Raw genomic sequence first — 23,903 nt, 5'->3', positions numbered from 1 at the left:
AGTATTGGTGACCTGGACATGATACAAAACAAAATATGGAAATTCTCACGACATGAACTAATGAAGTCTTAGGAACCTCTATTATATTTTCTGCCTCTGTTATGGGCAGAAGTGCTACAGGACAATGCTATTTGTAGAAAATCTTAAGGAAGATTTTGAAATATTTACCACAGAGGGCTTTTAACCCAGACTGAACTGCCCACTTGCATTCTGTACAGTTCTGTGTACACGCCGTGTCATTTGGATCGGATCCTTGCATACTTAGGGGGGAAAATAATCCTATAGATTTTAATTAACTGCTGGTTTTTGAAAGACAATGCTGTTGATTTTCGGAGCCGAAAAAATAATTTTGCAATATCCAAACCACTCTAAAATTCAAGGTTTTTAACTCTGTTTGGCGGGTGTTCTCGTTTTTGTTTTAAGCCTGTGATTTTGCTGCTGGCGTAGCAAAAACAGAATCTCAGTGTAACTAGAGGTTTATCTTAAACATCAATACAAAAAAACCCCCACTATCTACTCATGATGTCATGCTGTACAGCTACAGAACATGCATTTTTTTTTTTTTGCAAACTGTCAAATCTTCTGTACATACAGCTGTACAAATAGATATTTGATGGCATAGCCGCGGTTGATCCCGTTTTGTTCTGGTTCCCTTTTCCCTCACTGTATATACAGTGTAGACTGTATAGCTTTCAAGACCACAACAGTGTCTTCATCAGGGGAGAAGTGGAGTTTTGAAAATAATTATGTGGTCATGCAAGCTATCGCCAGACCATACTGTGGACGGGTAGCGTTAGGGTGTAGAGGAAGCGGGGCATCCAGCAATTAGAGAAAAAAGAATAACCTGTGGAAATTATGTAAAGTATCAGAATCCCACAGGGTCTCTGTGAATGTGCGGCACTGAGACTCCGAACACACCAGTACAAGTCATCTACGAGTCCATTTATAAAATAGTGGAAGTCTAAACTTCCCTTTCCTGTTAGAAGTCAATAGATGTCTATTGTGGGATAATATTTTCTCTCTGTCTGCATATTATGTTAAATATAATCTCATGCAGGACATTTTAGTTCCACTTTTAAAAAATAAAAATAAAATAAAAATGGTAAGACACAAAGACATACTGACAGCTAGGCATTTTAAATCGAAAACCCGCTTGCATTCTCCTTCTTAATAATTGGTCAGTTATTTGTGTAAATATTTTTGTAAATTATTTATTTGAGATGAAAGTAGGCTATAGGAGATTTTTTTTTTACTGGAAATAAAATTCTAAAGAAAAAAGACAAAACAATCACATTTACTTTTGATTTATTAACTGTAATATTTATATAATGCTATAATTACATATTTTGTTAATTCAACTTAAATGAAAAGTGATTGAAGTTAATTGTATTTGAAGGCTAATCATTAAGGCAGATTTTTTTTTCACATATTCGCAAAAGCCATTGTTATATCAGCAAATTAAAATTGTAATATTCTGCAAAGCAACTTAAAAAATATATATATTTAAAAGGACACGTGTAAAACATTACAGCTCAATAAAAATAATAACTGAACAACATCTATCTCGTGTAAAATTATATTGCATTTTAAATGCAAAAATACAAAGGGGTTGCAATATAATTATTTCAACAAAGAATAAACTGAAATATCACTGTGTATCTTAATATGCATAGCTAAAAAAAAAAAAAAAAACTTAAAACACAGTCACCAATACTAAACTGTAAAAATATAAACTCAACAGATATGATCACAAACTCGTTATTAATGGTATGTGTGCATTCCACGGCTTTCATTTTACAATTACAAAGTCTTTAGTTGCAATTTTACATTTAAAACTCACACTCTTGAAAAATACAATTTATGCAATCCATCACTGTATATAAAAATATATATCATGAATTGGCATTTATGTGTTAGCCTCACAGATGAATAAATATTTCAGTTTCACTAGCTTCACGAAAAAAACTGCTCCCCCCAAATATTACAAATAATGCACAGATTCTCACAAGAACATTTTACACAATTGAATACAAATATACATAGAGAGAGAGAGAGAGCTGTGTGCGGTTATAAAACAATATATATATTTGCAAAAGCTAAAATGAATTGTTTTATAACTCCATACTCAATTTAAATGCATCAATTATGAGTCCTGCTTTTTCTAAACTCTTTAAAATGTGAAGAAACGGCCGGAGCCTGGAAGGGGGTTGTGTATAATGCGCAGTGCGCCTGAATCTGCTGTGATGTGGGTGACACATCTACACGAAGCACCGAGTGCAGTGCCAAACTGTCACTAGCCAGGTCATATCCTCTGTGTCTTCAAAGCCTTCTGAAACTTTATTCTTTTATAATATAAAATGTCGGTAAAATACCCAGAGACTACCATCGCATTGGAGACTGGAAATTCATTTTGGGTGCGTCAGAAGGATGGAAGACAGGCGTGGCCTGCTTACTGTTGAGCCCGTGCTGTCAGTAGTCGCGCCGGACATGGGAAGCGCAGTAGAGCGGTGGCTGGACGAGAAGAGGACGAGACACATGTCCTTCGCGCGGTGTCTGAAGTAGTTGTCCAGCCTGAAATAGAGGATGGGGTTTGCGCAGCTATTGAAGAATGCCAGACACGACGATATGACCAAGCCCCACCTGAGGGCCGTTTGGAGGGAGCAGGTGAGAGAGACTTCCCGCAGGTTGGACACGATGTGGATGCTTTTGAAGACGTTGAAAGGCAACCAGGAGATGACGAAAGCGACGATGATGCTGAAGACCATCTTGATGGAGTGCCTTCGTTTCAGGTCGGTTTTGGCGCTTTGGTGCAGGCGGTGGCGGCGCAGTTTAGCCAGAATGGAGCAGTAACAGAACAGGATAACGGCCAGGGGAAGCACGAACGCGACGATCAGGGACAGCAAGCTGATGCTGCTGAAGAAGGTCGAGCGGCTGTCTTCGCTGCAGATTAATTTGCCGTCCTCGTCCGCGGACACGTTTCTGTAAACGAGCGCTGGAGCGCCGAGCAGTACCGAAGATACCCAGATGACGCCGCAGGTGATTTGTACGCACCTGTTGTTGCGTAGGAATCTGGAGTCCAGCATCTTGACAATCGCCACGTACCTGTCCACGCTCATGCACGCGAGGAAGAAGATATTGGAGTACCTGTTAACGGCGATGACGTAACTGCTGAACTTGCAAAGGAAGTTTCCAAAATTCCACTGGTGATCGTAAGCCGCCGAGACCGACCAGAGAGGCAGCGTGCAAACGAAGACTAAATCCGCCACGGCCAGGTGGATGACGAAAGTATCCACGAGCCTTCTCTTGCTGGATTGCTTGGAACTGAGGATCAGAATGACCAGCAAATTCCCAAAGAGCCCGGTGAAGAACACAAGAAAGTACAGCGCTGGGATTATATACTTCTGGGAAGGGAGCTCGCTGGCGTCACACGCTTCAGTAATATTCAAATCAGAGACGTTAGTGAAGTCAAAGTTGTAGTAATAATAGTCGCTATAATTGTGGTCGGCTGGTTCGCTAGTGTTTTCCATTGCTGACCGCGTTCAAGGAGGGCTCACTGTATTCTGAGCGCCCTGCAGTTTCTAATATCAGGCAGAGTGAAACTCAGAGGTTTAAAACAAGCTGCCAAGTCACGTGCCAGCCCCTTCACCGCCGCTGTCATGTTTGTTTTGTGGGTAATTTTTTTAAAGGTTGAAAAAAAGTGACAGGCTGGATTTTGAGCGGATATAGCCATTGTAGTGCATTTGTGTCACGCTTCCTGCTGCTTTTGTGTGTGTGTGTGTGTTTTTTCTGAAGCAGTCCCGGCATCACAGCTGCGTGGAAATGGGATTCACGTGCGCATTCCTTTAAAGTATGCACGCGCCCAGGTGTTTCCAAAGACGTCATGACAAGGTTAGAGAAATAATCTCTGACAGGCTGTAAACAAACATAGTGCCAGTCCATCAAACCAAAGAGCGCTTCCAGGACTGAAGAGAGAGAGACATTTTTATATTGTAGTGATAGGAGCACTTACAGCACTAGCCCATAGCTTATACACAGCTGAAGTATTCTTAATTATCCGATAACAATAGAATCTTTTCTCTTTTTTCTTTTTTTTTTTAGAACCAACAAAAAATAATACAAAAATGTATTTCCTTGTGCTGAAAAATAAACCACACGCTTAAGTGCACAAACTAAATACGATTAAGTGAATACAGAGAGAATTTCAACTCGTATTAATAAATCCAATGACAAACGTTCCGACTAGAATTCTAGAAGGCTGCTGGTCAAAACGTTTGTCATTGAATTTATTAGGGTTTCTGCATTACTCCTAGATATTATTTATCAAGTGCGGTTTTTTTTTTGTTTTGATCTCCCCTTACAGCCAACTAATTTCTCTACTAGAAAAAAAAACTGCCTGCTTCTAGTCGAAATGATATATTATATTATATTATATTATATTATATTATATTATATTATATTATATTGTATTGTATTGTATTGTATTGTATTGTATTATATTATATTATATTATATTATATTATATTGATTGAAGAATTCTATATCACAATAACAAGCTATGCGTTCAGTGCCGGACAAACCCACCCCTTAGATGCCCCCTTATAGATTTGGGAGCAGATCCATTTTAAGACAGCGCCAGTATGTTCTTTAGCTTGTACTTGCTTGCTCTTCTCCGGGCTGCTGCTGCACGTGGTTATACATGTCCTCACCTGCTCTGGTACAGCCCCGTGTTTCAGTATCGATCGGTATTTTTAGCATGATGGGTGTACCATTTAAAATATCTGGCGTGCGGTGTTTCTAACCACACCGGTCTTGACTTGATTATTTCAGCTGTTGCTATGGCTGTTTTTCACACCTTAATACACGGATGATAAGTAGGATGTTCACACAATTATCATTGTGGTATCCGGCTTGAAATTGTTATATTGTTTTTAATGACCTTTAACATTACAAGATGAGCGTTTTGCATCATCAGCGTGAAAAGTAAGACAGCAAAATTAACTTATTTTTTATTTATTTTTACCGAAAAGTATTTTTACAAAGGCGTTTGGTGGGTATTTACCATTTCCACCCATATTTGGCCCACTCAAGCAACAGAAAATAATTCACACATAGAAAATCAATGATTTGACATTTTGGGGAAATGCATTTATGTTAATAAAAAAAATCGTTTTAGTGTTTCTTTTAAAAGACACAAGACGAGGGTTGGTACTTGGAAGGAGCAGTTCATCTAACACGCGGGGTTCGAAACGCTCTCGGTTCAGGGCCTCCTTGTGACGTCAGGCACCTGGACTGAGGACTCCCACTCGTCCCCCGATACGCATGCGAGCGTCAGTGACACGCTGTCCCTGGAGGTGAAAAGCGCTCAGTGCCTACCGGCGCTCAGTGTATAACACCTGTAACATGTTAAACCAGCGCTCAGTGCCGCACCGCCGCGGACCAGCAGACCATTGCAAGCTAGCAAGCCAATTTAGAAAGTGTCACATGACAAGTCTTCCTGTGGACGTTGAAAAGAATTGTGGGAAATGTCGTTTTATGACCTTGAAATATACCTTTGCTTCTATGCTGATCCCACATTTCCCACAATTCCTTTCAACGTCCCGTTCAAATTTCAAACTGTACAGACAGACACGGAGCACTTAGCTTATTTGTTTTTAAGTTACCAACTGTCTCTGTTGAACCGAATACTGTTTTGTTTTTAGCCGTATTTTTATTTTCATCGGCAGACGCGCTCTGGATGCAAGCACAGTGCTGACATGTCATTTCCTAAAATTATATTAAGCGAGGTTTCGGGTAAATATAGAAAGAAAAAAGGCAGTGTGTATTTGAGCACTAGTACAACAAGACCATGTACGGAATTAAAATGAATGGACTATAGAATAGTCTTTTTTTGTAACAATTTAATTGTTTTAAAAGCAAACAAGATTATCCATAAACTAATGTTAACAGAAAATAAATACAAAAAGAGAATTTCGACAAAAGCTGCCTGGAATGGAAGCACTGTCGCTGCTGATTGCTTGTTTCTAAGCGCTTTGAAAAGGGAGTCTCGTCTTCCAGAATATCACTTACAATGTGCGCCATGGTTTAACATGTTACAGGTGTTATACACTGAGCGCTGGTTTAACATGTTACAGGTGTTACACACCAGCGCCAGGAGGCACTGAGCGCTTTTCACCTCCAGCGACAGTGTGTCACTGACGCTGGCATCAAAGTATTTCATATGCACACACAGAAGCCAAGTTAAAAAAACAGCGCCAGCCATATAAGCATGTGCTATCTGCAAAAAGAGACTCGGTCCTGTAGAGCTGTAATATAAAAGGGTCTGCATGAATAAAGTTTCCTATAAAGATCGGTCCTGTGTTCTGATATTAAGCCCACTGCAGCTGTCTGATAGAAGCTAACCATTGTTAACACGCACGGTCATTTTGCAGTTTAGCACGATTTGACCCGATACTTTCATCCGCACTTTACCATGCTTTCTAGTTGATTTTCTACAATTTGTTTTGCATTAAAATGTGGTCGAACTCAGCTTGTAGGTGTGTTAATACAGAAACGTATTTATGTGTACTGTGGTTTTGACAGGAACGGGATGAGGCGGGTACCAAAACAGCATGAAAAACTGAAAAAAAAAGAAAAACAATTAGATGGACACCTTTTAAACGAAGAATTCTGAAACCAAAAACATGTTTAACCAAGTCATTTAGACCCTGGCGTTAAATAATTGACTAGCCCTGTGCTATCAGACTGCAAGCCATCTGATTCAAGTCAATCACATCCAAGCAAAGAAACTAAGAGACCACCACGCCCTCTCGTATAGAGGCAGTGGTCTTGATGGGAGGAATCCGCGGTTGTTGTGACACCATAACAAGGTGTGTGACAATATTATTATTTGTTTATTTAGCAGACGCCTTTATCCAAGGCGACTTACAAAGACTAGCGTCTATGCATCAGCAATAATAATACAACTACGTTTCACACGAAAGACGGAGCACAAGGAGGTGAAGTGACTTGCTCAGGGTCACACAATGAGTCAGTGGCTGAGGTGGGATTTGAACCGGAGACCTTCTGATTACAAGCCCATTTCTTTAACCACTGTACCACACAGCCTCCTTATATGCTGTTAATACAATACTGCTTGCATTTCTGTGTGTTTGATTCTTTGACGAGGCTAAACGTTTTGAGATGTTTCTGCAAGGCGTTTGCCGAAGTGTCTGTTGATGTTTGAATCATTTTACCTCGTTTTACGCGGAGTGTTTGAAGATATGAAAGACAAGCAAGGCAACGCTGTGCTAGCAGAAAACCCCTATCAAAGTTGAAAGAGCAGGAAATGACTGACTCTCCCAAACATCTAGCACTCTGCGCGCCAGAGATTCTTAACCACGTTCAATTCACGGAACAGGAAAGCATGATTTTTGTTGCGAATTGTATGCATATACTGTAGAGTTCTTATTTGCAAAAAAATATATCATAATAAAAATTGTTGAAAATGTGGAAATTATATAATTCTCTCCTGTCAGACAAATAGGTATGTCAACATTTGCTACTGGTAGCAAAATATGACATATATAAGCGTCAAATTTTGCTACCTTGTCAAAATCTGCTACCTGGTCAAAATTTAATCTGCAGCTGTAAACGTTTTTTTTTATTTTTTATTTATTTTTTTATTTTTTTTGGTCAATTTAAAACAATCCAACAATTCATCTTGGTGGTGATATAGAGAAGAGTTTGAAAAGAGTCTAAAAATATATATATAGCAGAACTTAAATAATGTCATATAATTAACATGACTTATTTTTAAATGTAATATCAACAGCATGATCGGACTTCACACCAGGAAATAGCTATAATAATAATAATAATAATAATAATAATAATAATAATAATAATAATAATAATAATAATAATAGCTTTTCAAAACAATTTTATAGTTGTCTTTTTATCTTTTGCTTTTTATATTTAAAAATGTAAAAATGTACCTATAGCGCTCTATCTATCTATCAATCAATCAATCAATCGAATTTATTTTGTATAGCGCCTTTCATGCCAAGGCCCCCCCAAAGCGCTTCACATGACAAATAAATATACTATATAATAATATAATATACAATAAAATATCAAAAAACATCCAAAAACAAATGGGACTAAATAAATAAATAAATAAAATACATATTAACACAATTCTAAAACAGGCCATCCCAATCTACAGAAAGTCCTCTGCATGAAGATGTGTTTGAAGCTTTGATTTAAATGCATTTATTGAGTCAGCGTTACGGATTTCAATTGGAGGATTGTTCCATAATACAGGTGCATCGTGACTAAAGGCTCTTCCACCACAGGAGCTGAGTTACTGTACACTTTACCGTTCGTTAACACCAGCTGTCTGTATTGAATATAAAACGAATTATTAGTAAAAACAAATCTGCACATGCGCGGTGCAGGGTCAGAATAGTCTGGGCATGTGCAGTACGCAAAGTAAGACAATTTTAACGTTTTATAGGTAGCCTAAATTGACGTGACACCTGGTCTGGGATCTGATACGATCCGGCACCAATTAACCCCTGCTGTACCGAATGTACCTGGAGGTTAGAGATGATTCTGAGAGCTCTATTGAGGGGGTCTGTATTTTTGTTTTGTTTTATTGTAAACAACAAGATAACGCTGGTGTGTGAGGCCCGTTCAAGTTCACGACGTTCACAAAGGCGTTGATTTGAAGATTTGACTCTGTTTTGAGCGTGTTCACGTGGATGTTTTTTATCAGATGAAACTGATCTGAGGAAATGCTTCGTTTGAAGCAGATCAGATTTGCTTGTGGTTTGCTGGTATGGAATCACCGCATCTCGGACGAGCGCTATATTTTCTTTTTTTTTTCTAGACTACTTCCGCCTGATGGTTTGCAGTTTGAAAACTTGTGCTCGACACGTGCAGGTGTTGCAAACAGATGCAAAAATAAAATTAAAACATTTTGCAAACTTTTATAAGGGTAAAAAGGGGAATTTCGACTTTTTTGTTTGTCATAGCAGTCGCTGAAGAAGAATTTACTGCACACTCCTTGCAGATATTCGAGCGCACCCTTGGTGCATGAATCACCGTTTATGTATCAGAGCCTGATTTTGATGTGATGCAGCCACAAGACATTTCTTTGTATAAGACAGCTTGCATCAGATGGAAATCACACTAAGATTTACTATAATTTGAATCATTCTTATTTAACTTTTATATGATAAAATAGTATCATACAGCACCCTGTACAGTATGTATATTTAACTGTACTCTCAATCAGAATGTAAAACCCCTAAACATTGTGAACTCCCCACTTCTACAACATGTAGAATTGTACCATGCTAAGCGTCCTATCTGAGGATCTGCTTTTCGATGCATACTCTATGTCTTGGTAGGGCAGCTTCTCGTAGCCCATAGAGTTCACATAGACAGATTCTAAGGTTTAATTAAAACCACTGTGTCAGAAGGAGCTATGAAAGGGACATTGCTCAATAGAACTGGAAAGAAGTGCGTCCAGCTGTTCAGGAGCAATCGTGGTGTTGAGTAAAAACACCCAAGGTGGTCTGCGGACTGCACTGGATAGGTGGTCCGTGTCAGGAGGTCGCTCGACACATCCCCCCAGTGGTGCGTCTCATACCTTCCAAATTTCAATTCAATTCAGCAGATCGTCCCAGTGATAGAGCGACAAACCAGCAGACTGAGCACCAATCAGATTGGTGACCCGTTTCTCATTTAATAATATATATTGCCATTTTGTAAGACAATATTATTTATGGATGACCCCCCCCCCCCAAAAAAACCCTGTTTCTGCTTTCGATGCTGCTGAATGTGCAGATGACTGAATTGTGTACCCTACTGTACATGAATGCATACATACATAAAGGGGATCATTTCTAAACAGAAAGGTACCAGATCTCAGAATTCAGGAAGAGCATTTCTGTTTCTAGATCTAATGTACTGCCCTTGATTTACTGCAGCTCCCACATATGCTTCAAACACACACGCACACACACACGCACACATTCATAAACATGACATCATCTCATGATGAAGAACCCTGGAACTCCCCAGTACATTTTCTCTGTTTGAAAGGGGCCATGTCTCTCTGGCAGGTTCGAGTGATTCGAGACTCTGGCAGTGTTTTCCCTCTCCCTCCAGGTGGCCCTGCCGTTGATGAAGCAGCTCCTGCCCTATTCCCCGTTCAGTTTGAGCCTGCGTAGGTTCTCCTTCACTTTCACAAACTCGGGCACGTCTTCCTCATCTGCTTTCGGTTTCATCTGCTCCTGCTCGTACTGCAACATAGAAATAAGGATCACCCCTTCAGGGAATGCATGCACAAATACAGAGGACAAAAGCATGCTTCTAAACACAACCCTGTAGACATGAAACTAGCTAGAAATTCCAACGCTTTGCCCTTAAAACTCAGGGCCGATTCACAAGGCTTTAAGGGGCGCTCTGTTAAGGTGTGTCTCTGTACGGAGCGTTCCTGTGAACGGGGCCCCCTCTCGAGTCTCCTGTGCGGCGCTCGTACCAGTTCCAGTTTCTGCTGCCTCTTCTTGAGCTCCTGCTCTAGGTCTGATTTGGGTCTCTGCGCCTCTTCCTGTTCTCGGAGCTGCTCCAGCTTCCTCTGCTCCAGCACTCTCTGCAGCTCTGGCTTGTTCTCTGGCAGAAGACCCCTGGACACAGCAAGGACTACAGTTAGACTGCAACACCAAACAGTAGGGTGATCATGTGGCTCCATGTTCGCCGGGACAGTTCAGGTGTTTAAACTTCCATCGCAGTGCAGTCTGGTACCTGTTTCATTGGAATCTTTTCTTTAAAAGAAGCAGGACTACATTTACCAGAATGCACTGGGGTTGGAGTTACAAAGCCTGAATTGTTCCAAACTGTCCTGGTGAACATGGGGGCTTATACTTGTGTAAGGGAAGTATTACAGAGAACTCTAGTAACTTCGGATATGTTTGCTTGTTTCACAATCTGTTTGGAGGAAATAAAAAAAAGAAATGTTCTTGCATAACAATTAAAGGGAAGCTTGAGAGGAGATGATGTCCGGGTTTATTAACAAACATCCCATTTTCATTAACCAAATGCTTGATAGCCTCATATGAGAATGCCATTCCCCTCCCATATAAAACAATGGAAAAAAATGTATTATATGTCCAAAGCTAGTTTTTTTCAGCTGTGTTGGTTATTTGATGCATGAAAGGGTTTGTAAGAAGGACCCATTTTGAAGAGTGTTCTTGGAGATGTATTTGTTTGTTGCTGGGATCTCAGTCGCTGCTAGCTCATCTAGTTTGCTGGTTTTACTCACCGCTTGCAGCTCAGAACGAGCTCTCTGTGCAGGTCCTGGTGGCGTTGTGAATCGAGGACGGGGTGGGTTACCTTTCTGGGCTGAATTAAATCCTGGGGGCTGTCAGTGTCCAGGTAAGAGGGGGGCGTTCTGATGCTGTAGTCTTCTGTAAGCAAGAGACAGGACGACACTCAAAAAGACAAGTGCAGTCAAGCACAGTCAAGCACAGTCAAGCCATGGCAAATTACAAGCAACGTGTGGCATAGCGGCTCTCCAAATAGAGTCTGGGGTCCCATAGGCATCCGGAAAGGTTGCTGAGCAGGTCCCCGTGAAATTCTTAATCTTTTGTGAAGCAACATGAATATTTAACGTGAACAAAAGTGTCCTTTCACCCAATCGTGGCAAATATATACACACTGAGTAGAATGATACGGCAACTAAATATCTACATACGGTATACACTGTATAAAACAGAATACAACAAGTTACATACATGAAATCACTGTTTGGTTGGTATGCAAATTAATTAATATGCATGTAAAATGCTAATTCATTCATATACATGTAAAAGCAACCAAATTAAAATGTAACATTAAAACCTAACTGCATTTTACCATGTCTGCACAGTTGTGCGTGGTATGAAACATAAGTGGATGGACTGCCCCCTTGTGGCCATGGAGCCAACAGCAGCCTCAAACCACAACTACTGTACATAGTGGACTAATAGATTAGGGTACAAACGGTATTGGATACTGAAACACAGATCGGTACCTTTTCTTTGCTTCCTGAATCCAGTCTTTCGTATGCGTCGCAACACAGACAAAGAGAAAACAGCAAGAAATTCATGTAGGCAAAGATTGCAAACTGTTGCACTGTATTTTGCAAGTGTGTAGATTTCTAAAAAGTGGGTTAAATGCCATAGAGATGACGCTTCGTGTATAAAATGTCCATAACATATTGAATAAGAGTATATGGGGTAAGCAAATCAACAGATAGGGAAAATAGCAATCAAGAGCATTTTCATGAATAAGAAATCTTATTTGAATCATGAAGCGTTCTTTAAATAACTCGGTGTGCTGGATATATGAATATGAATGTTCATTTTAAAATGTTATCAGTTTACAGTCTGCAGTTTTGGTATAGTCCAGTCACTCAGTTTTTCATCAGGGAATAAGCCAGGGCGTTCTATGTCCTGCCCCGTTCTCAGCCCTGCCCAGTCTCCCACTCCGAGAGGCGACTCTATCACGCACACAGAGCTCTAGAACTGAATGTCTATTGTTCGCATGGTAGTGAAATCTGGAAAGCGCAACAGATGTCCATTAAAAGATTAAAGCCGATGTGAATCGGATTACATGTGTTAATCTCTGTGATTGCTGCTGTAGAGGGAGAGGGGGAGGGTGTGTGGACTAGCCTACACTGACTCAAGCGCCACAGCCATTTTACTGTTCGTGAATTTTCATCATCATCATTTTCATGAGAAGACTCCTAGTGTAGAAATCATTAAAAGTATCTAACATTTACTTTCCATAACCCGCGTAAAACAATGAGAAAGGTTTAAGTCAAAATGGATGGAGCCGTCATATCTTAAATTCTATAGTGAAGACTTTTGTATCCCTTGTTAAATTTGACTAGTATCTTAAATTCTTATAACTGCAAAAAATCCTCCGGTACAGTATATATTATAAATCCTCCGGTACAGTATATATTATAAATCCTCCGGTACAGTATATATTATAAATCCTCCGGTACAGTATATATTATAAATCCTCCGGTACAGTATATATTATATTGACACTGTAAAAACAACGTTATTTCCCGATACCATTTTTATTGTTTGTTAACAGCTAGTTTACAGAAACACATGAAGCATGTTCTGTTAATATACTGACTATACAGCAGTGTGCAAATGTATCAGAACACCCCATTGCTTCTGTTGTTGTGCGTATGAAATCAAACCACCGTTACTGAAAATCTTGGAAAAATGGCAAAGCAAATTAATTAGCGATCGTCTAATTTAATTGATGACTTTAATAGGACACACATGCAATTCATTTAAAACAGTAAGAGAAAATGAACACAGAGCCACAAACATGGTTGGATTAAGATACCTAATTAAAGCACAGCGTGTTTCTATATCGCTGATTAGTGACGGAATAACGCAGGGTGTTTGTGAAATGGATTGTAAGCTTGCTGTAAAGTGTGCATTAAGTTCAGTATTAGCATAACGAAATGCCAGTTTACTGCTTTACAGTACTGAACAGGAAGTCAAACGAGACTATTCTGTGTAGCAGTCTCACGCGTATGGTAAACCTGATACACAAGCATGCCCAGACTGCCTCAGCTCATCGGGGTGGGACTCACTCTCTTTGCGTGTGATCCTCCCATGGTGGTTAGTGGACTGGGTTTCCTCACAGACGATTTCCTCGCGGTCTCAAATGAACCGTTTTTCTGCAGGAACCTTACATCCAGAGAAAGCCATTGGTGTGCTAAAGAAATGAAACCGACTGCGCTGTTAACACATGGCTTCAGCATGCTGTCAGCCTACACTGAATCAGAGCTATGTCTTCACAAGCATGCCCACACACTGAATCTATCGTTAGATCCGTGAAATCTCATTATGGTATGGGGTTGATCCAGTTTAAGCCCACGGAGCCATGATACTCAGGGACGGAAGATGATTACTGTAATTGTCAGGGACAGCTTCAGTACTGTTCTGTGACGTAATAACAAACTATTAAACCTGCTGTCTTGCTTTGGAAAAACCTTCCATCTGACCGACATACGAACCTTTTAATTGCGCCATTGAGAGCACAGGGGTGCTTTAATATTTCTGTTATGACCGAAACAGAAAATGACTTACAAAGTTAGTCAAACAAGAAGACTAAGGAATAAAATCCCTGAGCCGTATCGAGTGTTCTTTAAAGGGGTAGTGATAACTGTCATCTCACTGCCTGGCCCCACAGAGACTGGACAGAATCCTAGAAATCATAATAAATGTATTAATTTGCATGCGCAAACATGCAACCAGCGTTCGAGTCTACATCTCTGTGCTCCGGTGAATATGTGCTGTGATCTATTGCTCCTCCCTGCCAGGCGCTGCATTGCTCTGCGCTCGACTGCCCCTGCCTTGGTGTTTACTGCGTGAAGGGAAGAACAAATCATGAGATAATAAACTGTGTGTTAAAAACGAATCAGAAATCTGGGGCACAGACGCGCCTAACCATATATACAACATGACCAACGGTAAGCTGGCTACACCGTTTTATTTAACGCGTCAGCGTTTGGAGGGGGTCTTGGTTTCGTACGAGGTGTGCATTTTGTCAAGCAGGAAGTAAGTTTTAGATTTTGAGGACGTGGCCATTGTGTTAATAATATATATATATATGTCAGGCAGGCCGGAGTGATGTTATTAATGCATTCACGAAACCTGTTCGCTTCGAGTTCTTAAAAACATTCTCCACGTGTCAGAGTGTGTCGGATAAGCTTGGAATTTGAAAGTCCGGTATTTGTATTCGAACCGTGTTCCGTGCAGGTCCGGTGTGTGTAATGCTGGCGGGGTTTGAAACGACATTCCCTTTCACAAACTCCTGCGTGTTTGGTCTGCCGCGTATTATTTCATACACCCCGGTGCGTGTTTGAATGTGTAAGCAGCATTGCCACGTTTCCTGACTGTAAACAATTGGAAATGCACTTTACTTTAAAGGTAGGTAATGTGATGACAGGCACAGCACTGAGCCTGAGTATAGCGTCCTCTGTGACTACCCTACTCATCGTCACAGGAAACACAATTAAGGGTTACCACATTTCCAGAGGCAAAAACTGCGGCTTTGTTTTCTCTCCTTCAATTTACTTACGCCGTAGTAACGCTGAAGCCTTTGAAATAACGTTTGTTTGTTTGTTTTTTTTAAATCAGTAAAGCCCTATAAACCCACACACCACCCAAAGGAAACATTGTGATATGTGTCTGCCTGTGTTTACCCAGGATATATTATATTATTATTAATTAGTCATTTAGCAGACGCTTCTATCCAAAGCAACTTACAGAGAATAGGGGCTGTATGATGTTCTGGTTGGGCAGTGTGAATGGCTGTGTGGTGTTCTCTATGGCAGTGTGAATGGCTGTGTGGGGTTCTGGTTGGGCTCAGGGTCACACACAGTTAGTCAGTGGCTGAGCTGGGATTGAACCTGGAACCTCCTGGTTACAAGCCCCTTTCTTTAACTACTGGACCACCAAGCCTCCCATATAGACCCAGGCTGTTTACTTGCTATATACAAATCATATTAATCAGGTAGATCCCTCAGACAACCTAAACAGTAGTTTGGCAGAATTATTTCAACAGGACTGGAAACAGAGCAGGGCCCAGCAAACGCACGGTCAGGTGACGCAGCCTGCAAAATGTTTACTGTGTATTTTCTAGAGTCTTTATATAACCCTTCACAAGAAAACAAAACAAGTGTACCATTATCAAATAACTTCAATATGTAAACTGTTTGAAAACAGCATTTAGGTTTTAATTAAAGGACTGCTCCGGTATGGAGAGACATGTCATTCCCTCGTTGCGCATGTGCTTCAGAGAGGGGGTTCTCATTCGTTTCTTTGCAGGGATGTGTTCCCTGTAAAGTACTTTGTGAATTCATTCTGTCCCCCTTGTCTTTGGCAGTGTATTCATTCGACGGTATCCTCATCTTTGGCTTGCTGTTTGTTTGCACGTGTGCTTACTTGAAGAAAGTTCCGAAGCTAAAGAACTGGCTCCTGTCAGAAAAGAAAGGCATCTGGGGGGTGTTTTACAAAGGTGGGTATTGTTCTGCAATGCGTCTCATTGGCCTTGGCAATCCCACAGGTTAGGGAGGCAAAACAGGAAAGGACGGCTTCTCCTCATCACGCTACAGCAAACTGTACCGGCCAGGTGAGCTCAGAGCGGACACCTGCAGGGCCGGCCTTCGTCCTGCAGGGGGCGGTAGCTCGCTGACCTCCGCTCTGGAGTTCCTGGGTGTGGAAGAGGAGGCTGGCTCGGTCGTGGGATCGGAGGACGCTCGCTGAACCTTCAGTTCTCCTGAACAGCTGTGTGGGGAATCGCTACCTTCAGGGGAAAAAAAATAATTGGACGTTTTAAATTGGGGACAAAATCGGTGGTAAAATAATTGCACTCAATGTTTCAAAACAATATGTACAGTTCTTGTAAAATAAGTTTTGGTTCGTTCTCTTTTGCAGCTGCAGTGATCGGAACGAGACTTCACGTTGTGGTCGCATTGTCCTGCGTGGTGATGGGCTTCTACGTCTTGTTTATAAAATGACCTTAATGTTGGATTCGGGGACGCAGAATGGACAATAGATTCTGTGTGACAAGACGTGTGTGTGCAAGGCTGGACGTTTCAGTGCTTCTCGGTGGTTAGACGAGCCAGATGACGGGGGGGTCACCTTCGGACAAGGAAGAATTCACTGCAGGCGAACGATAAAATACTCGCTACGTTCACTTTTAATGTACTGTTTTTTTTGGGGGGGACTGATTTATGTATTTTCTTCTCTTCCATTGTTAAAGTAATGCATACTGGAATTTATTACAGTTACACATTTTTAAAGTTCCGGTGTTGTCAGGTGCTGCTCTTCAGTTCCAGTTGCCTCCCATAGATGTAAAGTAGACCAGCTAGTCTCTGTTTCTTTTATTTGCGTACCTTCTCATGCACAGCAGTGTATTTGCAGAATCAGCGCAGGATATGCGCGTCCTGATCAGCTGTTCACATAGTGGTGCTGGCTCCTGCTGTGATAGGTGTAGCAGCCAGCTGGAACTGAAGAGCAGCTACTGAACTCGGACGAAAGCACCTTCACACAGGCTTAGGACAATATAAACAATAAATATTGGAGTGATTGCAATAAGGAAAAAAAAAGGTAATGGGACATTATAAAAAAAAAAATCTGTCATTTGAAGTTACTGCACAGCGCACCCAGATTATGTTTGGTTATATTTGACAAATCCGTACATTACATCATCAGTTTCAGAGGATTTCAGAACGCCGTTTCCTGGGTAACTGTTGGGTTCTAATGTAAGTGCAGCGGGTACGAGAGACCGGCTTACTTACCGTCTGGCACACATGATGTTTAAAAGAGGTGCCCACAGGGTTTCGATTTGCCAAGGCTGTACAGCTAAATCGATCTTAAATAAATAAATAAATGGTTAATGTCTGCTGGTAAATGAGAAGAGCATAAAAGATGCCGTTAGTTATTCTCGCAATTCCAATGTGTATTACTGCTGTTCACTTTGTGTTTGTCATAACTGTCTTCATTTTAAAAACACTAATACGTGAAATACCAGACCAAGCGGGACACTTTCCAAGCTGCTGCACTTACACCATGCAGAAAGTACAGCAGGGACGATGAAGAAAGTCATTTTAACAGGGGTGCGTTCAGCACCGCGTCTCGCACAGATGTACTCTGACCTCAAGCATGTGCTTGAATATTATTATTTATCACATGGATGTGTGTAGATTTTAGGGCTTGCTGTTATCATGTAGCCGTGTTCATACATATTGAGGGTGTTGTTTTCCGTTTTCTTTATTAAACCTTTGAAAGAGAACGTGCTTCAGAAGTGGTGTATGGGAGTCTTGTGTGGTCAGTGCTTTGCATGGTCTTTCAGGTGGTTTAAGAGCTACTGCTTGTTTTAAAGTAACGTACGATCACATTAGATGCTCACATAGAAGCAAGATTCTTGCCAAGTCTGTATCTTAAAAAGCATCGTTATCGGTGCTTTGCAAAGAATTTCACTAAATCAAAGAGCTATCATTGAACATGGCTAAATCAACCGATTATGATTCTTACTGTGAGCCGTGTTTCAAAAAAATCTGAAGCTGGAGCAGTGCAACAGAAAGGATGCTTTTAAAACATGATGTTTAATAACGTGGTGGTCTTAATCAGGGTTTTCCATACAGTAGCTCGCTATCCTTTTACTACTAGGGAACAAACATCAAGCAAAGAGACTAACGAGCAGTTCGCTGATTTCTGGGATAACTGTCCCACACACTGACAGTAACAAGGAACCCATTCAAGACTGAAAACAACCACGATGGAAAAAAAAAAATTAGAAACCTGACTCAGTGCTGTAGTGAATGTTACAGCAAATGTGATGGATCTGAAATGACTGTGCCGTTGCGAGAGTCTGTGATTATTGCCTCTTGATGTGGAAACCTGTCTGCAGCAGATGAGGACCAGGGTCAGTATGGTCTGTTTGTGACATGACTGGCTTGAAAAATGAAGGGTCAACGTGATGGGAGGTCGTTTCACCTTTAGGAGACCTGCCATAGGAAATACTAGCCATGTGTCTGTTGCGCACATTCTTATTTCTAGTGTGTAGCAGGTTCTGTGTAGCCCCCTTTGTGCAGCTGTGCTTATTTTAAGGTGATTTTTCCTGCTTTGCATCGATTTTCTAAAGTGGAGCATCATCTTTAAACAGCTTCTGTCTGCAGTATGTTGTTTAACATCATGTGAGTGAACATTAAAGGATGATATTGTTTAAAGATGGGGCTCACAAAATGGATACAAAGTAGAAAAAGCTGACCTTAAAAATTAGTAAAAGTGCACCTGTGGGCAATTTGAAAAAATAAGAACGCGGCAACAGACAAGTTAATTTCTGCAAACATACCCCCCTGGTCACTTGTACTTTGTGAAATGACAGTGCCTTGATTTAATCAAGTGTGTTGATTTATATCCTTGGCTTGATTAGAAGCAGTTGCACAATGTGGAATTCTAAACAAGGGCTCCTGTTTTAATGACTCTGGATACCTGTCTGAACCGGTGCCTCTGCGTGACGCCACGCCTGGCCTCAGTGTGAATTTCAATAGAAGTGCCAGACCCAATCCAATCGCGGCTCTTCACACTGTATATGCAGATCTGCTGTGGGTCAGTGGGGGGTTCGCGTCTGTTTCCGTGAAGAGTGCTCTCTTTCAATAACAAAGGAGGTTCCATTTCCCTGGTACAATTTCAATCTACTAAAAATAAAAGTTATACACTGCCCCCACCCTCCTTTATTTTATAGATAAACTGTAATTTGCCCCCCAGCTGTCCATCCTTTACCCTTAAACTAATACATTGAAAATAAAACGATATGGTTTGCCTGTGAAGATTTACATTAGACCCACACAACATTTTAATTTTACAATACAAATCATGTATAATCCATGAGCGGCTATTTATTTCAGGATCCTTTAGTCTGCGTTCTGTGTGCTCTCTATGTAATATTGATGATAATCTGTTTACATTGTCCAAATTCAGTTTTAGCAGTAGCTGTGTCCACCTTTTAAACTTTTAAAAACTCTCCTGCTACTCCTTGCATCAGTTGAAGGTGTCAGAACAAGAAGCATAAATACATAAATAAATAAATAAATAAATAAATACACAGATGAAGGCTTTTTGTTACACCATTCTTCTCCGTTTATCTTGATGTTTTTTTTTCTCGTGGTTGTGTTTGTGTGTAAGTCAGCACGATTGAAGTTCATTCATTGTATAATTCTAGAACAGTTTGGTATTCTTTTTAAAATTCTACCTAGATATTAAAACGACCTCTTCTACAAAACCAACGGCAGGGTAATAATACGGTACCGGTCACTCAAATCATGTTCACAATTCGTAATGGCTTTAACACTCAGCTGCTAAATAACACGCTTTTTTTCTAGTATTACAGTATTTCTTGACACTTGTATTATCAACAATGCGGTATTTATTTATTTATTTATTTATTTATTTATTTATTTATTTATTTTAAAGAGAAATGGTTTATAAACATAAACAAGTGGATTTTATAATTTGGGGAGAGTCGTCATTAACAGTAAACTTCATTGTGTGAATGGATTTGTTGAGAGTATGTGTGTAGTTTCGTCTTCCAGTCACAAGGGGTCTCCAAAAGAAGGGACACCGTATTTTTTTTCCATCGACTCGACTTCCTGTAAGGACCAGGATGCATTGCAGAGCTGTTTAAAACCACGCTCTGTGGCCTTGGCTTGCAGATGCGTGTGGAGAGCGAATGGGAATGTAAGTTGTGTGAGAGGTGAGCGGGTGGGTGTCTGAGTGTGCGTTTGTTTTGTGCGAGTGGTAATTGTAAACTTGTTTTTAAAAAAACTACACAGTGATCTTATTTGATCAGGCCAGAGTTTAAGCCTTGCTCCGGTTCTGAGATGATAAAAATCCGACATGCTAGCTAAATATTTAGCAATGTGCGTGAGGCAATTTCGCTAAAGCAAGGCACACCCACGATTGTGGTTTTGAAGTGATGAATTGATCAGATATACTAGGACTCGGGGCGGATTCTGAATTTATTCCGCGTCTGCGCCCTTGTTCGATGAGTATAGAGGCGATTCTGATCAAACCATGCGTGCGTGTCTGCTTTTTGCCGTGTGTGTGAAACTGAAAATGTTGTGTGCGAAAACGTGCGCGCAAGTGATTTCAGTGATAGTTTGTTTTTATATTTGCTATAGAGAAGCGTGCTAATAGTAATAATTAAAAACAGTATTGCATTGGTCTGTACAGTAGCTGCAGTGTGAATTAATGAGCACTCGGAAGTTCTGTTCCTGGTTTTAATAATTCACGCACCTGTTCAGGCGCTGCACAATCATGTGTTGTACAAAATGCACTCTCAAAACATGCCGTGTTCACAGTGTTTATTATTACAGACGTGTCAGAGTAGCAAAACAACATGCTTCGAGTGAAGCAGCAGCACGCTTTACATAATCTGCAGTGCATGCGTGGCAGGGGAAGAAACAAGCTCTACCGATACACTCCAAGCACACTTGATCGACTGTTATTAAACTGAATAGAAGCCGCCATCGTGCTTCCTGGAGTAGCCCCGGTTAGTAGATGCGTTGTGATGGCTTTCTGCAAAGACACACACGTTTTAAAACATGACACAATAGCACACAGACAGTCCTAGAATTTATGCTTTATATAAATGCAAAAAAATGAGCTGTGAAGTTAGAATGTGGTCATCGTTTTCCAAACCCCTAACTGAATAGGCAAATCACATGAGAACTTAAAACATACAGCCCGTAATGACTTAACAGCTGTGTGCGCGCGTCATATCACACACGCCTCTGTTTTATTTACCGACATTGCTGTTTAAGTGTGCACCCCATCTGTCTGATCTGTATCTTGTCATCCAGAACTATTAAACAAGTTTGATTGTAAGAAGTATAGAAATACGGAAATAAACTCGATAAACTAATTGACAAACGTTTTGGACTGGGAGTCTTTCTCGGTGTTCTGCAACGACCTACCTACAGCTCCGTGTATACTGTGGATGGATTCATTCTGGGGGTTCGTCCAGACCCTGATGGGAGTTCTTTGGAGTTCTGGTGGGCCAGGTGGTTCTTTCACTCGATTCTTCAATATTCTGCTGCTTCCACAATTCAGAAACGTAAACGTTGTTTATATAGAAGCAGCTGCACCCCCCGAGAACGCGTTAAACACACGAAGCATACTTATCAATGGGATACATCTATACACACTTTACATAGTGCTTTGTAGGCTGTGTATAAGCTATTTGTCAACAACAAACAATACGTAATCAGTGGATACAATATAGATCCTTATCCAAGGCGACTGACAGAGACAAGGGTGTGTGAACTATGCATCAGCTGCAGAGTCACTTACAATTACATCTCACCCGAAAGACGGAGCACAAGGAGGTTTGATTTTATTAGCTGCAACCACTTCTTCCCTGCTGCTTAGCCCGTCCTTACCCGTGGTCATCGCTGATGGTTTCTTTCTGATAGAGGGTCTCATTCTTGTCTCTGAGGAACTCCTCATGCTGGTTGTAGGTGGTCTTCAGATGGAAATCCAAACTGTCTCTCGGAGCCTACAGCAAAGCATGGAACAGGACCCATTATGCGTTTACACTGAGCCATTTATTATTGAAACGGGTTAGTTTTTTTTTTTAAGTTGATTCTCTATTAGGCTGACTGTGCTGCAGAATAAGCTTTCAAGACATCAAGAGTCTTAAGAAAAAAAAATAAATGTCTGAGGTATCTCACGGAACGCCTGAGAGGATGACGTCCTAGAATAAGGTTCACCTTGCAGCTCAGGGCTTCACTGTTGTTTGGGCTTTGCTATGTTTTTTTTTTTTTTACCACGGGGAATGGTCATAAGGGGTGTAATAAAGCTCTGTTAATAATTTACCTCGTGGTCGAAGTGAAATATTTCTCTCCTGGCGCTGGCCAGGGTGGCTCTTGCGTTGAGGCGGTTCCAGGGGTCCTCTTGCTGCGCCAAGTGGGTGGGTTTGGGGTGTGGAACTTTCTGGAACGTGACGGTAAAAGCTTAACCCTTCTTCTGTTATAAATACATCTTCATATTAATTTAAAAACGCCCGTTATGAATTAGATACAAACACCAGTCCAATAGACCTGAAAGCAGTTATATTGCATTTTTATACACCGCTTTGACAATAGGGTTACAAAGCGGTAAATCGGGCGTATTCAAAAGCTCTGTGTCTTTCATAATCTTTCTATTTTCATAAAATAAATAAATCCTGAAAAAAACTTTACATGCCATAGAAAATCGATATATTGCCCCAGAGCAAAGCAGAATGCATACAATGAAATATGGGACAGAGCAATATTTAACATAAAAGCTATCCCGTCATTTCCTATGTGGAGTTAACTCTGAATTACCTTCGAGCGGCTCCTTTCTCTACCGAGGTACACGTCATCATTTTCATACTTCGGATAGGGGTAGGGGTCTCTTGTGGGGGGCATGTTGAAAATTTAATAAAAAAAAAAAAAAATAAATCTAAAAGATATACTTGTGGAACTCAAATTGACGCGTGTGTTGATGTTCTCCACTGACTCGAGATGAAATAAACAAGGGGAATGTTTACTGGGGTTGCTAGGAGACCACTGACGTAAGATACGTGCTCAGCACGCCACCTGAACATGCCAGAACTGCAGTGCAAAAGTACTGTGGCTTTTAAATACAATTGATAGACGAGAGTACATATTATTCACAATTGTGTAGGGAGTCCCAGTGCTGCTTACATAAAATTTCATTTCCTATGGCAAGCCAAATTATCAGGGTACCTATCGCTGAAACTTAACAACTTAACAGTTTTTTAAAAAAAGTTACTGGCTGTTTTGTTCTTGAACTGGCAAACCGGCATCTTCAGCCAGCACTGCAGTCTCTCAAACCAGCAAGGCCAGTTGAAAACCAGTGAAACAACAGGCTCCCACCAGGATAAACATGACCATTTGGTGAAATGACTGGAAATAATCTTTCGCACTGTCATGCCACTGGCTGTGTGTGTGTATATTGTACTGTCTACCGAGCCCTTCACCGTGCATCTGCGCGGGACCGCACACTGTAGCTCAGAGTGCAGTCCACATGGAACATGGGTATACTGACTTGTTGGTTAACATGATGAATTGAAAAGAGTGCTTTAGTTTTAAATCACCAGGGGGCGATGACTGAAACAGAAAATGGGTTACAAATACAATCTATACTTACTGCTATGTCATAATCAAGTTTTTTTTTTTTTTTTTTAAAGAGGTTAAAGTAAGTTTCTGCTCCCATTAATAACTGTATAAGATAAGGTCATGGTTCAGGATAGGATGAATGTAATACCATAGTAAATAGTAACGGATG

General features: G+C 40.7%; 4 protein-coding genes and 1 non-coding gene across 5 annotated transcripts; 2 read left to right on the top strand and 3 right to left on the bottom strand.

The window, feature by feature from the left end:
* Window positions 1-1,303: 1,303 nt before the first annotated feature.
* Window positions 1,304-3,564, bottom strand: LOC117966019 (probable G-protein coupled receptor 25). The gene has a single exon (XM_034911332.2). The coding sequence runs from the start codon at window positions 3,525-3,527 to the stop codon at window positions 2,406-2,408; it is 1,122 nt and encodes a 373-aa protein (XP_034767223.2). The 5' UTR covers window positions 3,528-3,564; the 3' UTR covers window positions 1,304-2,405.
* A 5,056-nt stretch (window positions 3,565-8,620) lies between these two features.
* LOC117431187 (protein FAM107B-like) lies at window positions 8,621-13,958 on the bottom strand. Its single transcript, XM_034911333.2, has 5 exons — window positions 13,649-13,958; window positions 12,059-12,083; window positions 11,309-11,453; window positions 10,529-10,673; window positions 8,621-10,289 (listed from the first exon to the last, which is right to left on the bottom strand). Exons 1-5 carry the CDS (start codon window positions 13,817-13,819, stop codon window positions 10,188-10,190), a joined length of 588 nt encoding a protein of 195 aa, XP_034767224.1. The 5' UTR covers window positions 13,820-13,958; the 3' UTR covers window positions 8,621-10,187.
* A 409-nt stretch (window positions 13,959-14,367) lies between these two features.
* On the top strand, window positions 14,368-17,859 carry LOC117966021 (protein kish-B). Its single transcript, XM_034911336.2, has 3 exons — window positions 14,368-14,530; window positions 15,949-16,080; window positions 16,500-17,859. The coding sequence occupies exons 1-3, from the start codon at window positions 14,521-14,523 to the stop codon at window positions 16,580-16,582; spliced, it is 225 nt and encodes a 74-aa protein (XP_034767227.1). The 5' UTR covers window positions 14,368-14,520; the 3' UTR covers window positions 16,583-17,859.
* A 2,389-nt stretch (window positions 17,860-20,248) lies between these two features.
* LOC117966057 (small Cajal body-specific RNA 2) lies at window positions 20,249-20,640 on the top strand. Its single transcript, XR_004661618.2, has one exon. It is a non-coding gene; the product is annotated as a small Cajal body-specific RNA 2 (non-coding RNA).
* Window positions 20,641-20,917: 277 nt separating this feature from the next.
* On the bottom strand, window positions 20,918-23,138 carry LOC117966020 (protein CFAP276-like). Its single transcript, XM_034911335.2, has 5 exons — window positions 22,937-23,138; window positions 22,446-22,562; window positions 22,010-22,125; window positions 21,545-21,663; window positions 20,918-21,146 (listed from the first exon to the last, which is right to left on the bottom strand). Exons 1-5 carry the CDS (start codon window positions 23,018-23,020, stop codon window positions 21,076-21,078), a joined length of 507 nt encoding a protein of 168 aa, XP_034767226.1. The 5' UTR covers window positions 23,021-23,138; the 3' UTR covers window positions 20,918-21,075.
* Window positions 23,139-23,903: the final 765 nt, after the last annotated feature.

The sequence above is a fragment of the Acipenser ruthenus genome, chromosome 30 (assembly GCF_902713425.1).
Source record: "Acipenser ruthenus chromosome 30, fAciRut3.2 maternal haplotype, whole genome shotgun sequence".
Classification (NCBI taxonomy): Eukaryota; Metazoa; Chordata; class Actinopteri; order Acipenseriformes; family Acipenseridae; genus Acipenser; species Acipenser ruthenus.
This window is presented reverse-complemented; position numbering and strand designations above follow the sequence as displayed.